At 34.9% G+C, this 16922-nt stretch overlaps 1 protein-coding gene across 2 annotated transcripts in view; it reads left to right on the forward strand.

Annotated features, from left to right (window-relative positions):
• URI1 (URI1 prefoldin like chaperone) overlaps positions 1–16922 on the forward strand; it is a 74118-nt gene that overhangs the window by 21559 nt on the left and 35637 nt on the right. Inside the window, exon 2 of one of the 2 annotated variants that reach the window (XM_010355783.2) lies at positions 6895–6929. The exons of the other annotated variant lie outside the window; for it this stretch is intronic. Coding sequence (XP_010354085.2) covers positions 6895–6929 — 35 coding nt within the window. The remainder of the gene's footprint in view (positions 1–6894; positions 6930–16922) is intronic. 2 annotated transcript variants of the gene reach the window in all.

Consider the following 16922-nt stretch of genomic DNA (forward strand, 5'->3'; position numbering starts at 1 on the left):
CACCACGCCCAGCCAGCGGTGTTTTTTTTTAAAATAAAAATGTACTTCTTTAATTAATGCTGAATAAGATTGCTTTAATTTGACTTTTTTGTTACCTGGGAGGGTATTTTCCGGTTTTTTTTTTTTTTTAAACTATTTGTATTTACTCTTCGGTGGGCTGTTTGTTTTCTTTGAGCCCTTCAAAGGCACATTCTCCTCCTAATCTGTGTGGCAAGTTTACTACTCTAAAGTTTTCTTAGTTGCATATCATACAAATGGTTAGGAAATTATGAAATAATTCACTGTAAGAAGTCAGGAGAGAGTCAAAGGTAGGAGTTTTTTGGGTCTATGTGTTTTGTTTTCTTGTATGTATTGTTGTTTCCCATACCGGCTGCTTTAGATGGTTGGTTAGCTTGTGCAGATCCTACTGTTGTCTTCCTTTTAGAACCAGAATCTGTAATTACCTCAGGCTCTGATGTCCAAAGTAAATGAGGTTGATCTAGTTAGCAGCAGGTATCTATCCTCTCCCTTCATTGTGGCTACAGATGGAGAAATGGGATTCTTTTCTTTATGGGAGAAGGGCAGGGTTTCTACGAGGAAGGTGTGTGAATGAAGAAGAAATGATTGATATCTCTGGTAAAACAGTGGGCATGCAAGGTGAAATTCAGACAGTATTTCAGATTCAGAAATGTAGGTCACAATTTCTTATCTGCAATTCAGAAGCCTGAAAAGCACTGAAAACACAATTATTCTTAAGTTTATGGCATATTCATTTTTGACAAAACTGGAACTGATATGGGTGAGACATTTATTACGTTTTGAATATTCATATGTTTCATTGCAAATGTTATGTTTACTACAGGGGCATATGATATCTGTGAGATATATATATATAGTGTATGACTTGACTAAAATATATAAGGTTCTAAACAGAAAAACGTCTCCTGCAGTTTTTGGCTGATAGTAGACCTGTGCTTCTTTAAGAGGACTTGTGGCTTGGTTACTTGTTTATGGCGGGTGAGTGCTGGTGGATCAAGGAGAACGGTCCCTACCTCATGGAGCTTTCAGAACAGTTAGAGTTCCTGGATCTCTAGTTCAAGTAACCCCAAAGACCCTCCAAACATGTAAACGTCTTCATTCTTAGAAATATTACTGAATGTATATGTCACCACTCTTAAAATATTTCCAATAGGAGAAAACGGTAATAGAATACTTAAGATTAGTGAGTAAGGATTATTGAAAGTAAAAAAGAGCCTAGTTTGTAGGTAAAGCCAACAAGGGAGTGAGATGTACAGTGCCAGAGCACGTTAGGCATAGTCCGATATTTGTGTAAAACGAGACTAGATTGGAATACAGGAAAAAAATGCCTTAGAAGCCTGTGTAGGAGGAATCTGGCTAAAACGTGAGGAAAGGATTAAGCAGACTTTTGATTCCATGTTAGCTAAAATTTTAAATAAGGGCCGGGTATGGTTTCTCACGCTTGTAATCCCAGCACTTTGGGAGGCTGAGGTGGGCAGATCACAAGGTCAGGAGATCGAGACCATCCTGGCTAACACGTGAAACTCTGTCTCTACTAAAAACACACAAAAAAATTAGCTGGGCCTGGTGGCGGGCACCTGTAGTCTCAGCTACTCGGGAGGCTGAGGCAGGAGAATGGCGTGAACCCGGTAGGCGGAGCTTGCAGTGAGCTGAGATCGCGCCACTGCACTCCAGCCTGGGTGACAGAGCGAGACTCCGTCTCAAAAAAAAAAAAAAAAGTTTAAATAAGAACATGTGTTTTCAGAAGTGGTTCCATATAATTGGACTTACCTTTCATTAGCAGTTTTGCTTTTCAGCATATTTAGAACATAATTTGTTTAAAATTGAAATGGCTTACTTTTATGGTGGTTTATTTATTTATTTATTTTTTGGGACAGGGTCTCCCTCTGTCTCCCAGGCTGGAGTGCAGTGGTGCGATCTTGGCTCACTGCAGCCTCCACCTCCCTGGTTCAGGCAATTCAAGCTACCTGAGTAGCTGGGATTACAAGCATGCACCACCACGCCCTGGCTAATTTTTGTATTTTTAGTAGAGAAAGGGTTTCACCATGTTGGCCAGGCTGGTCTGAACACCTGGCATCATGTGATCTAACGGCCTTGGCCTCATAGTGCTGGGATTACAGGCATGAGCCACTCTGCCCGGCCTATGGTGGTTTTTATACAGTAATACTCAATTTATTGCGGTTTATCCCAGTGCTTATTGCTTTTTTTCTGTTAGGAACCTGTAGTCACTTCCTCCCTTCTTTGCAAAGGGGTTTACTTAAAATATTTGTAATTTTTGTAAGTTTTGTTGAAAGTACACTTTTTGTATACTTTCGTAATGATGTTTATATATCTACTTGACAAATCTATCTTTTAAGAAATTATTTTCAGCTTTTAAATAACTGTCACTAACATGTGTGTCCAGTATCTAATGGCTTCAGCTCCTGCTGATACTATTTTCTTTTTGACTCAGCAGCTTTAAAACCAAAATAGTAAGATCTGTCTTGAAGTCACAGTCTAGCAAGAGAAGCAAACTATATAAATTTAGACAGCTCTGATTAGCAGAATTCTCAAACTGTTATATTATGCATTAACCCATACAGGAAGAATTTAAAATTGCGGTATTGTGAGAAAAGTTTTAGAGGTGCAGCATTTTTGAGAAAAGTATCAAAGATGAAGAAGTACTCTTGACCTTTTAGGCTTTCTGTTCCAGTCTAGTTTTAATGTGGCGTTGTATTTAACTTGCCTTAGAAACTCATAGGTTTATGCCCTCTTGTGGTCTGTCACCAATATAAATAGCACAAATAAAAATTTTAAGTGCTGGAGATCTTACTGCATGTTACTGTTCTCCTTTATAAAATAATTTTTAAAAAGCAGCTTCTGGGGAACAACAGCTAAGAAATTATTATTCCTGTCTTCCATATAATTTGTGGACCTTAAAAGTTATCAAATGTTTTATTTTAACCCTTGGTAACAAAATGTATGTGTATGTTAGCTGGACACTAATGAACAGAAAAATATTGTTGGGTGGGCTGTCCATCATTGTCCTTCTGGGTGTCTAACCCTATTAATGTATAAGTGTCTTAAAAATACGATGAGGTGTGATAGTAATTGTGGGGCTAGCACATTACCCTTCCACCTTCACCTAAACATACGCAGATATACTATTAAATGATGCTTGGGAAATGTGGTGTTTATATTTACTTGTTTCATCAGAAAGGGTCAGGAGCTGTAGGAGGCATTGGAAGAAATAAGGATTATAATGTTAGTAAATTGGTGAACTTAAGCTTACAGAATTTGCTTTCACTGACATGATTGGCAAGGTCTTATTCGTGAGTGTGGGACTGAGGAACTAACTAGTGGAGGAGAAACAGCAATAGCAGTCAGTGTTTTAAGACTGCAGCTGTAACCAGTGTTTTTCTGCTGTTATCTAGTAAGTCGCATGATGGTTGGAAGCAGGCCAGTATAGGGACTATGCGCTTTAGGATTAGATAGAATCCATGTTAGAAAGACTTGGTTTTAAAACTGATCTCATCTCTTACCAGTTACTGGACAGTTGTGTAATATTAAGTAAGTTACTTCATCTCTGAATACAGAGGTTTCCTCTCCAAATAAAGATTTAAGCTGCCTTCATCGAAATCTTTGCAGTTTGTTTTGTAACATGCAGTGTTGGAATATAGACCTGTTGTTATTGCTCATAGGTTAAAGACAGTTTTGCGTTGCAAAGAATGAATACCATATGACTTTGTAGCCATTGGGTTGTTGGTATAGACTCCTAAATAGTGATAAATCAGCTCATAGTTCTTCTTCTTTGCTGTGGACTTCTGCACTTCTATGTGGTACATACTTTATTATAAATTCTTGAGTGTAAATGAGGTCATTATATTAAAGAATTTACTGGTTCAGTTATTTTAAAGTTGAAGCCTAGTAACTATTTTTAAGAAAAATAAAAATAATATAATAAGATTTTTTTCTTTGGGGCGCTATTTGCATGTTTTGGCAGGTTTAAAAAATAAAAAAAACTAGTATTGTTCCTCCATTGTGGTCATACTTTTGTGGAGGATAACAAAGTAATGAAACGTTTTTATTTCTTTTGCTGTGGTTTTCAAGTGTTGCTTGTAGAACAAGGCTCACTGCCTTATGGTTACTTTTAAAATTTAATACGTAAAGTAATCTGAGTCCCCTTTCAGGAGAAATAAGATTATTTCGAATAATTTAACTTAAGGGAAAATATTTGTTTTTATAACACCTTCTGAAATTTCTGAGTTGTAGAAATTTACTAATTTTTTTTCTTTCTTTTTTTTGAGATGGAATCTCGTTCTGTCGCCCAGGCTGGAGTGCAGTGGTGCGATCTCGGCTCGCTGCAAGCTCTGCCTCCTGGGTTCACGCCGTTCTCCTGCCTCAGCCTCCTGAGTAGCTAAGACTACAGGGGCCTGCCACCACGCTTGGCCATTTTTTTAGTATTTTTAGTAGAGATGCGGTTTCATTGTGTTAGCCAGGATGGTCTCAATCTCCTGACCTCGTGATCCACCCACCTTGGCCTTCCAAAGTGCTGGGATTACAGGCATGAGCCACCGCGCCCGGCCAAAATTTACTAATTTTTTCTTTTGAATAACTTGCTGTAAAATAGAAGACAACTGAAAAAAAAAATCCCTCTAAATATAATAAAACTGCTTGGGCTAAAATCTTTTTTGCAAGTAGGTGGACTATAAATCTTTTATATAAGCAAAGATAACCTAAACATGCCATCAGAAGGCTAGTCTATATATTTTTATATCTACCTCTTTCATCTTTCCCCTTGTTTCTGATTTCCAACATGTCACTTCTTTAGTTTACATTTGGATAGTGTTTATTTGAAGTCTGATATTCTAAACACTATATGTAACTAATAAAGACTTTAAAATGTAAGGCAGCATTTTGGTAGTTAAAATTTCTCTTGTACGTTGTGAAATGAATTTTGGTGTTGGTCTATCTTCCTAGGGAGACTGTTTAAGGGAAGTAAAAGGAACAGGGCAAGTATGGCCGGAACAAAGTGGAGAGTAGACTATGGGGAGTGATGGCAAGAACACATGCCTTTCTACCAGTGACTTGTTTCTTAAACATAAAAAGCATATGTGCCAAATTTACATATTTACTAATTAAAAAGGCTTCCTGGAAACATTAGGTAGACTATCTTCTATAACCTTTAACACCGTCACTAATGGATATAGCTTAGAAGATTTCCTCGAAGGTCCTTTAAATAATGTAAATGATTATGAATGTGTAACTAGTTAATATGCAGCTACGAAAGGATTATCATGTAGAGGTTAATGAACATTCTGCTCTTATGGTTTGCAGGGCTTTGCTTTCTGTGCTTTTGGCTCTCTTCATGCTTGGAAACACATGCATTGGGATTGGAAAACATCCTGACTGTTTTTGGGTCTCATCTTTTAAAGGGGTTGTTAAATAGGAACTTTATGAAAAGGATTTCATGAGCATTTTTTTCCTTTTTCAATTTACATTTAATTCTATTTGTCTATTTTGTAATTACTGCCAAATCAGAAACAGTGAAATGGATTGATGTAGTTTTAGTTTGGCTCTTCCAGATGTAAAGTCAGTACTCTATTATATATTGCCACTGTTATTAAGTGTTGCTATGTGATTGATACTTACTGAGAGATCTTCATTCTAAAATGGATGATGAGTTAATGTGTAGTATGGTTGGGTTTCTGATTATAGCATGTATTTTGGTACAGGATTGCTGTCTTAGTATTTAAAATGTCCCGAAAGAGGACATTTATTTCAGGAATTAAATGTTATAACAGAGGAATTTAGTGACAGGTCTAAAAAAAAATCTTTTTTTTTTTTTTTTTTTTTTTTTTTTTCTGGGAGGGGTTGGTGAAACATTGAGCATATACAAGAGATAATATTGGTATTTAGAGCAGTGAACTAGAGCAGCATTTTGCAAACCAGATAATGCTGCTCTCTTTTTGTCATGGCCTAGTCTTAAGCATTTTGGCTTTCATCCTCTACCTTCTCTGTCTCTAAAGTGGTATATGGTACTCTAGACTGCTGTTTAAAATTTTTATTAATAGGTAATTTAAAAGTAGATAATTAGCAATCCTTGAAAACAGTGTTAATTCTTAAATTACCGTTCAAAAAGTGTTTTCTTAAAATTCATTTTTCTTTATTGACTAGTCTTACTTTCTGAGCATTTTGAGAATCTACTGACATATCTCCAAGGAAAACAAATAACTTTTGTACTTAAATTCATTGTTTTAGTATTATAAACATAGTTTAAACTGGCTGTGAAGTGCTTACAATCTTTATCATAATTCACTGGGGAACAAATGAGCTGTTCAGAGCATCTCCTTATCCCAAGTATTTCTTCTGGAAAATGTAGTAGAAAAATATCACTGAATTCATTTTTTAATGCGTCAGAATAAAAATTACAGGTGAAAATGTTTGGAGATATACTGACAAAATAAAATATTTTCACTACTGTCATTTTTTTTTTTTTTAACTGACGAAACGTGGATGTTACATTGGTTTCTTGTTATTTATAACATTTACGTATTCTACAAAATATGTAATATTGAAAACAGGTCTGTAGATTGTACAAAATACTAGTTATCTTATATCATATGTCACCTAATAGTTATGAAGCGGGTTTTGTACCACAGTATGAATCAGAAAGCTGTAATTTGTTCTGCAGTTATCAGCCTGCATTAGAGGGTTATGATAAAGTGTGCTGCTTGAAAACTAACATTCACATCTCTGTGCATTTGACAAATAAAAATGTATACTGAGATGCTATTAAATCTGTAAAGCCACTGTTCTAGTTTTCAGATACACTGATTTTTGTAGCTCTGTGCATAGCTCTGTTTTTTCATGAGTAGTTATCTGTTTTCATGACAGGTGGTCACTAACTGCCAAGAGAGAATCCAGCATTGGTGAGTGAAAGATGGTTTTATTACACTTCTGAAATACTGATGGGGTAACCTACTTGTGTTTAAATAATGTGTTTACTGTTTGTGTGTGTGTGTATGTATGACTAGTAATTTAATTCTTCTAGTAATCTCCATTTTGAATGCCTTTGATACTAATTCATATTGTCTTTCACCCTTTTCTGAATTACATATTTCTGATTTCCTGATGTTGTGTTACCGCTTGTATTTATTCTAAGTGTCTTTTTTTTTTAAAGTTAGAATAATATTAATATCATTATGAATTGGAGGCTGAGACATTTTTGAATGTGACATAAAGAGCTCTATTTTGGGGATATTTCTTGTATTTTAGTAGAAAAATAATGGGAATCAGTTACTTTAAAATAATGATGGAAATAGGGCACAGAAATGTTTTCCCAAAGTTTGAAAAAAAAATCGAATTTTCTACTTTTCAGAGCTTGTTTCATTGTACTTTTTTTTTTTTTTTTTTTTGGAGAGAAAGCATATCTATTTTAATGTGCTAATCTATAGTTAATAGGACCATGTTTGGTAAATAACACACTTTCCTTTGGCTTCTGAGGAAAATGCTCAATTTAATGGTGAATAAAATCTTATGAGTTGTCATGAGGTATAGCTGTTGATCTTACAGATACCAAATTACAATATATCCATGCTGTGCTTACAAAGATTTTACTGAGAGAACAACAGGAGCTGTCTTGATTATTGTCTGCAGGGTTATTGCAAAAATCATGGTAACTGCCCCTTTAGTGGTGAGATTAAACCTTCGGTTATACACCATCAAGCATATAATATTTTAAATTTATTTTAAGAGGCCTTTTCTTCATGCCTGAGAGATCTCCAAGGAAATAATTTATAGTTAGTGTATATCAAATGTTTTTTGGTTTAAATGCACATAGGCTGCAGGCAGTGGATAAGAGTGAAAATTGGTGCAATCTGTACACATCATCTTATTAAATTTTGACTATTGGCTTGAAGAAAATAATCTAAAACTAATAATATCCACTTTATAAATAAAAATTCAGGACTTCATTAATTTTCAATAAATGCATCGTTGTAGTTGCTTCCACTGGTGGTGTGAGTCTGTCAGCATTTCCATAATGGACCATTTGCCTTTCATTATACATTCAGTTCAGGTTAAAACTTGAAATACAAGTCCTTGGCTAAAGAATTTTTTCACCTGCACATTTAGTCAGAGTGGCCCATTTTACAAATAATTTCCAGGGGAAGTTTTATTAACGTGGACTTCTATCTATTGGTTTTGGCAAGAAGTTCAGGAAATTGGAAAGGTATTCACTGGGAATAGACACTAGTTTACATAAATGGGTAAATGGTAACTTGCTTCTGGTTTGTTTTATAAGATTCTTATTAGAGAGTTCTTTAAGGGTAAGGGCACGTTTTCATCCTTTTATTCACAGCCCCTCCTGCTGTGTTTGGCATAAAATGGGCACTTGATAAATGTTTGAGTAAATGAAGAAATGTGGTTTATTTTCTATATAACATTTTAGTTTACAAATACTCTAGTAGTATACAAGTCTAGTGAGCAGTGACAGAAATGTGACATTTACTTCATGGCAGGTTCATGTGACCCTCAATTTCACTTTTCAGTTTTTTAAAACCCTCTAAACTGTAGAAGCTTAGCATATTTGCCTACACGTATCTTGAAGTAATATAGTACTTTATAAATTAAAAAATTAAAATTATTTTTTCCAGTTAAAATTTGCATTTTCCTCTGAATCATTTCTGGTTTGGTTCAGGAAACAGACTTTTCTGTTCGCTTTTAATAGGATCTATATATGGTATATTGCTCAAATCTGAATGGCCAGTAAATTCATCAATTCATTATATTAAAAAACAGAAACCAGAGTGTCTCTGTTTCCCTGAAAGCCAGGAAATTGCTGTTTGGGAGAGTCGTGGAATTCTTGTGACATTTTTGCGTTCTCTTAATTCCTTAAACAATGGTTGAGTTTCTACCATTTGCCAGTATTGTGCTGCTGTTTGGAATTGCAAGACCCTGCCATAGAAAAATTCATAATCGGACATTAAACAGGGAAATCACAATAATTTTGTGCTGTTTGTGGAGATATGAGGCAAGTATAGGAGTTCAGAGGCTGGAGCCATTCTTAGGGTGTTTCACACACTACTTTTAAAAGCATGTTGCTTTAATTCTTATTTAACCCTTGGTATTAGCCTATCTAAAATATAATTTCTGTTAAGCTCCTATTCTTTATGGGTACATACCAATATAATAAAGAAGAACAAAATATATGGTTTGAAAAATGCATTCTTATGCTAGTGATGTTTATGCTTGTTTGTATACTTTTTAAAGGATTCTTTAAGGAACAAGTATGTGTATTCTAGGTTCAGAAATAATCTAAATTGGTTTTTGTTTAAAAAAAATGTAGGACAGGGAGTAAAAATATTTCTAGAAAGATAGGAGTGAAAATGATCTGGGACCACAGGATCTACCCCAAAAAATCTTTGAGAAAATTAACTAAATCCTAGAACTTTGATGAACTAAGACATTTATATTTGTTTAATTAATAACAGATAATAAGGAAAGATTCAAGCCTAATGGATGAGAATTTGTACAACATTATTTTAGAGCTAATAATAATGGTTTTCAGTTTAGTGAGGATTTAAAAAATGTTTTTTAGTCAAACTTTTTTTCTTTCTAATCCCTTTTACCTAACTCAGGAAATAAGGTATTTTGAAATCCACACACTGTCATCTTATTAAAGTGTGAGGATACTTCCCAGTGTTTGGTCCACTAGTGGCTGATTATTTTGTTTGTGGATTATTTGTAATTTTCTTTTTAATTCTTCCTTAAAGAGCATGGCATTTGGAGTCACAGACCTATATTTGAATCCTGTCATTTGCTAGCGTTTTGACCTTGAACAGTTATGCTAAGAGTCTCAGTTTTTTCTTGTAAAGTGATGATGATACTACTTAACTCACAGGGTTGTAGTGAAGATCAAATGAGATCATGTCTATAGAACACCCTGCCCGGCACTCAGTAAGTATTAAAAGGAACTCATATACCTCTTTTGAAAATTTTAATTGTCAGACAAATAAAAAAAAAAAAGCCAGTGCTTTGTAAATATTCGTGAATATTTAGTGTTCATTCTATTTTTTGTCATGATGGAGAGTTGGGTTTCTGTGATTTATTGTTATAGCTTTACATTAATATTTTTAAATCACTTTTTGTTAGGAAGAATTTCAAATAAGAGATGATAGGTAGTATAGTGAATCCTCATGTACTCATCAGTCGGCTTTGATAATCATCAACTCATGATTCTCTCTAAACTGTTTCATTGCAGCATCTTATCTTGCCATCTACTCCTACCTCCAATTTTTTTTTAAACTTATATTTTAGATTTGGGAGGTACGTGTAGAGGTTTGTTGCAAAGGTGCATTGCATGATGCTGAGGTTTGAGGTACAATTGAACCCATGACCCAGATAGTGAGCATGGTACCCAGTAGGCAGTTATTCAGCCCTTGCCCCTGCCCTTCCTCACCGCTGTTGTATTCCCCAGTGTTTATTGTTCCCATCTTTATGTCCATCTGTCCCCAGTGGTTAGCTCCCACTTATAAGTGAGAATATACAGTATTTGGTTTTCTGTTTCTGCATTAGTTCGCTTAGGATAGTGGCCTCCTGCTGCATCCATGTTACTGCAAATATTTCTTCTTTTTTATGGGTACGTAGTAGTCCATAGTATATATGTATCACGTTTTTATTATCCAGCTCACTGTTGATGGGGACTTCCATGTCTTTGCTATTGTGAACAGTGCGGTAGTGAACATACAGGTGCATGTATCTTTTTGGCAGAATGGTTTTTTTTTAGGTGGTCTATATTCTGTAATGGGATTGCTGGGTTGAATGGTTGTTCAGTTTAGTTCTTTGAGAAATCTGCAAACTGCTGTCTACAGTGGCTGGACATTCCCACCAACAATGTAAAAGCATTCCCTTTTCTCTGCATTCCTGCCAACATCTGTTATTTTTTTGACATTTTAATAAAAACCATTTTGACTATCCCACCTCCAATTTTGAAATGAATCTAAGTCATATTCTATCTGGAAATATTTCAGTATATGTCTTTAAGAGTCGAGAAAGAGTATATATTAACTTTTTAGGACTTAAATAAAAAATTTTTAATTAGGCAATACATTTACATGTTTCAAAATTTAGGAGGTATGAAAGGATGTAAATGATGTATAGGTTCCTCCCTAAATCTCAGTTCTGTTTTCTTTTTTTTTTTTTTGAGATGGAGTCTCACTCTGTCATCTAGGCTGGAGTGCAATGGCATAGTTTTGACTCACTGCAACCTCTGCCTCCCAGGTTCAAGCTGTTCTCCTGCCTCAGCCTCCCAAGTAGCTGAGATTATAGGCGCACACCACCATGCCCGGCTAATTTTTTTAGTATTTGAGTAGAGACGGGGGTTTCACCGTGTTGCCCACGCTGGTCTTGAATTCCTGAGCTCAGGCGGTGCACCCGCCTCGGCCTCCTAAAGTGCTAGGATTACAGACGTGAGCCACCGCACCCGACCCCTGAGTTCTGTTTTCTGGAAGCATTTTTTTTTTTTTTTTTTGCCAATTTCTCATAAATCTTTTCAGAAATGGTTTGCGTAACGTGTTTTGTGTATGTATGTGTGTGTGTTGTGTGTGTGTATTCATCTACATGTTTATATACGGCTCCCATCCTTTTGGACAAAAATGAAATCAGATTGTACCTGTTCATTTAATATTATATCTACCCTATATCATTAACTAACTGTTCCTCTTTACCTCATTCCATAGATTTCACTGTGTGTCAAACGTTTAACTTTTAGGATTACTACATGAAACCTAGAACTATTTTTTTTTAATAAATAATTGCTACATCACCCAGAGCACAACTCTGTAACTCAAAATATATCCTTGCTAAGATGATATATCTGTTATTTTATTGCTCCTTAGTAAAATTGCTCCAGAACTTAGTGGCTTGAAACAACCACCATTTGCTTGCACATGATTCAGTGGGTGTGCATATTAAGCTGGCCTCGCCTGTGTGGTTCTTCTGCTTGTCTTGTCTGGACTCACTGCTTTGGTTGCAGCCAGTTGGTGGCCGGGTCAGCTGTATTGTCCAGAATGGCTCACCTTCAAGTCTGGTGGTTAGTGCTATTGGTTGAGCCTTTGCCTCCATGTGCTCTTTTATCCAGCTTACTTTCTGTGGGCATCTCAGAGCAGCAAGAATGGAAGCTGCAAGGCCACGTTACGTTGGTCAAAGGAACTCACAAAGCCAGCGCAGATTCACAAGGTGGGAAGATAACACCCACCCGTTGAGAGGAGGCGTGAAAAAGAATTAATGGTCATTTTTAATGCAGTGCAGTGACTTTATTGAATAAGTCCTGCACGCACAAAAAGCAAGTCTCCGTCCTTTATGTTGACTGGTGAGAATGAAATGAAATAGTACATATGATGCCTGGCAGATAATCTTTATGTTAGGCATTACTTACAATTGTAAATCGTATGCATGTGAGTTGTAAAAACTTTATTGCCTTACTTCCTTTATCTTAAAAGGATTTTTGGTAAAGGTATCTTTGAAATTACATGAAGCAGACTTAAATATAGAAGAAGATACTTTGTTCAGGTGTTTAATTTTGGAAAGAATACTTTAGATTTAGACATAAAAGTTCCAAAACACTTCGGCATGTGAGTTTCGAGAGAGTCTAAAGCAAATACTTCACATTTTTTATCTTTCACAGGAAACTGGACAAGAATAATTGTTCAGAGGAAAAGAGTAACTAGTTTCTATTAGAATTTATAGTCAAAGCATATAGTAGGAAATAACCAAGAAAGCATACCTGTATAGGTAAAAATCTCAGGTGAAGATTTGATTTTCTCTCTTTTTTTTTCTGTTGGAGTTATTCTTTCCTATCAGTCAATCGGGATGGGGATACCTGTTTTATGCACACATTGTGTAGTTGTCTATATGTCTCATGTTTTTGAGGCTTTCCTTGTGCACAGAAGCGCTGATTTCATTGTAACAATGCCATGGTTTACAGTATATTTAATATACCTGAAGCTGTTTTCTTGAGTTGCCTTCACATGGCTATATAACATTTATTTTATTATGTATAATATGTGAAATATTGATCTGCATACCTTTAAAACTTGTAAAAGCCGATGACTTTGTTCTACAGTGTTAGGTAGATTTGTAAACTGTGTTTTTCAGAGTTTGTATTTTACTCACTACAAAGTTTTCAGTCACTATTCTGTAGAGGGCCTTCTGTTGGGGCTTTTTCTTTATGTTTTTTTTTTTTCCTTTTTTTCCCCTCTTGAGTGGAACAGAGAGCAACTTGCAAACTTTCTGAAAGTTTTACATGTTTTTGTTGTTGGAGTTTCTGCAGTTGTTTATGAAAATCTTAGGGATAAGGGGGAAGAATCATATATGTCAAATCTTTTTATCATTCTTTAAGTTTCTGCACAGTTTTAAAAAAAATGGTGTGGGTTAGTACATAGTAAATTTGGAACTTGTGTGTGTAATGTTTCAAAGAAATTAAGAGGCAAAAAAAAAAATTCAAGTTGAATGTTTAAATAATTTTTTTAAATTTGAATTAGGTTTTTAAATTTTTATTCTGAATATAAAATGAATGCATGCTTAGTTGTGGAAAAGTTGAAATAAGAAAGGAATAAAGATAAATTTACTCATAATTGTAAAGATAAATTAATTCTCTCCCTGTTTTTAAAACATTCCCTTTTATTCCCTCTAGCTTCTTAATTTTGTATGTGTATTTATGTGACTAAAGTCAAACTGTAAATGCTTTTTTCTTTCTCTTTTTAAAGAGTTAAATGATTTTTAACTTGTGATTAGAATTTATTACTTATAGGAGTCCTCAAGCTTTTATGTCATGTTTTTGGAAGCAACTAACTAGTTTGATATTTAACACACTTCTGAAAATGAGAGGAAAACTTACATGTTATAGGAGAGTATTTTTCCCCTGAAGAGTTTTAAACTATTGTTTTAAAAAATCCCTAATCACAACCCATCACCTAGAGTAGTCTTTGATGGTGATGTATTTTCATTGTCATTATGGTTTGGTTCGGTTTCCCATGACCAGCTTAAGTCTAGGGAGTATCTGACTGAGGCAGAGGGCTTAGGGCTTACTGCTTTGGGCATGCCTCGTAATTTTTTTGTCTTTGTCTCAACTGTATTAGGTTTGAAAACTGTACTTCTTTGTACTTTTACGTTTTTTCATTTTCCTTTTCTTTTTTTTATGAAGAGTAACATCCAATAAAACTCTTAAGCACAGAGTCCTGTTTGAGGATGAAGATGTAAATATTTCAACCACCACGGTGCTTGTCTGAAAGGCACATCACTCGGTGATAATCCTGAGTGCTTGTTCTTATTTTGAGAAATATAAGTCCAGATTCCACTATACCAAAGATAGATTGGGGTGGGTATCGGTGTAAGACTTGGGAGAAATGTAGGCTGTAAAAAGTTGATGCATGCCTATAATTTACTTTTTACTAATTCATATTGAATTCATGACCAAATTGGTGAGGGTTTTCATGTTTTTCTTTTTTTTTAAGTCAATTGGTAATTTTGAGAATTTTTAAATATTTGGTAGGTTCAAAACCAGGATTGCCAGTTTTCACTGTTGTAAAATCTATTGAGAAACTTTAACCCAGAGGGATCTATGATTGGGCCTCTGCTGAAACTATATGTAAAATGTGAGTCCTTTCTCTCAGGGAAGAGTCTAGAATTTTTCTAGTTTCTCATAGGGATCAGTGACCTAAAAGAGTATTTAAATTGCTACTGGAATTAAGAAAACCCACAAAATTACTTTTTTCTAGAATATGCTTTAGAAAGAAAATATAGAAACTGTAAAGTAGCAAAACCTATGAATTATGGTAAGATGTAATCAGAAATTTGCACAAAGTTTCAAAGCTTAAGTCAGCTACAAACTCACCACACCTTTTCTAAAAGGTCCCTCCCTTTGATTTGTAATAGGAATTTATATTAGTTATAGAAAATTTGGAAAATAAAAAGAACAAAAATTACCTATAAACTCATCAGTAAAAATTAACTAGGCACTATAGGATGTTTCTTTCAAACTTAGATGAATGTGTTTTTTTTTTTTTTTTGAGACGGAGTCTCGCTGTGTCACCCAGGCTGGAGTGCAGTGGCTGGATCTCAGCTCACTGCAAGCTCCGCCTCCCGGGTTCCGCCATTCTCCCGCCTCAGCCTCCGAGTAGCTGGGACTACAGGCGCCCGCCACCGCGCCCGGCTAGTTTTTTGTGTTTTTAGTAGAGACGGGGTTTCACCGTGTTAGCCAGGAGGGTCTCGATCTCCTGACCTCGTGATCTGCCCGCCTCGGCCTCCCAAAGTGCTGGGATTACAGGCTTGAGCCACCGCGCCTGGCCGAATGTGTTTTTACTTACTTTATAAGGTTTTTTACTTTGAATTCACCTCTCATTTTCTTAGAGCAAAAGATAAGTAATAAATGAAGAAACAGGCACCTATGGTAACTGACAAATCTTCAAACACATGTGTATGGTTGTTGTAGAGAGAACAGTAGAACAGATTTTTCTGTCCAGGTTTACTATGTTATCCATTGTACTCTGTTTTCTCATTGTTGAAAAGTTAAATTGAAGAAATCTAGTAGAATGTTAGCTCCATCTCTCTTTAGATAATTTTGTTTAATTGACTTGAAAAAGATAATTTTGTTTCATTGACTTGAAAAATTACGTTTTTATATGTGGGTTAATCTTGGTATCTATGTTTAATAGTAAAGTTTTCTGGTGGACTCATAAAATATAAAGAACATAGATTATTTCATCAGCATCTTCAAATTCCTTGGTATAATAGAGTTATAAAAAAGGAATATACCACCATTCTGCCTGAATGTTGTAGTACATTTCAGTTACTTATATCAACTGAAATTACTAAGTATTTTGCCATGACCATTTAGAAAAAAAGTCTAATGCTATTGATTTAATTCAAGTACATTTAAATTTTCCATGAGGAGTGTTCCTTTTCCCGCCAAATTACACAAAGCATAACAATATAGATCCCTTTTTCAATAATTTTTAAATAAAATGTGACTTTATCAATTTGTTTAGATTATTTAAAAGGATACTTTGAAAAAAAACATTATGCTTTAGTAACTGGAGAACATCTCTTTACCTCTATAGAATCTATGCCCAAACTTAATATTCCTCTCTTTTCTTGATTTTAGAGGTGAAAAGCCAGGCATCCTTCAAGCTAGTGGATCTTTGACAAAGATGCATTGCAAAACAATCAGAAAGGCATGCTATGTGTGAGTGATGATCCCTGCAGCATATGCCGTAGGCTTGTAGAGGAGCTGCTCAATAAATGGTGGATTCAATTGAAACAAGGGTTTTTTGGATGCTTAATGGGAAGTTGTAGGGTGGGTATAGTGGACTAAAAATTATTTCTAAAGAAGGTTATATATTTACTTGTATATATTCCAGAATCTTTGGGTTTTATCGTTTCCTAAATTAAAAAATAAAAATGTAACTCTGTCCCAGATTAGCTCAGATGTTAATACTTATATATAATTTTTTTCCTTTTTTCCCCTTTTAGGCATCTCACAGTATTTTCTGCTTGTCTGTTTAGGATGTTAGTTAAAGGAAAAGGGAATGATAGAAGTTTTTTTTCTTTTTCTAAAAATAAACTGGTTCAGTGTTTGTATTTGCTGTCTATTTTAACTTCCTAAAGTAAAATTAGCAAAGTCTTATTGTTTCAACCTGATGTAAGTTTTTTCTCCCTTTTTTATTATTTAAAGGTTGGAGTCTTTATCCCTGGCCTCAAAGGATGTAGACTTTTTTTTTTTTTTTAGAGAGTTTTATTTTTGTCGGTCACTTTTAAGAGGATTAAAAATGTTGATCCCTTTCGTATTTCCTCGTCCCTTTAAAAAATTCTATTATGACAAATTTCAAACATACGAAAGAGTGAATCTTGATCACCTGTCTGTC

Source organism: Rhinopithecus roxellana, chromosome 12 (assembly GCF_007565055.1).
Source record: "Rhinopithecus roxellana isolate Shanxi Qingling chromosome 12, ASM756505v1, whole genome shotgun sequence".
Classification (NCBI taxonomy): Eukaryota; Metazoa; Chordata; class Mammalia; order Primates; family Cercopithecidae; genus Rhinopithecus; species Rhinopithecus roxellana.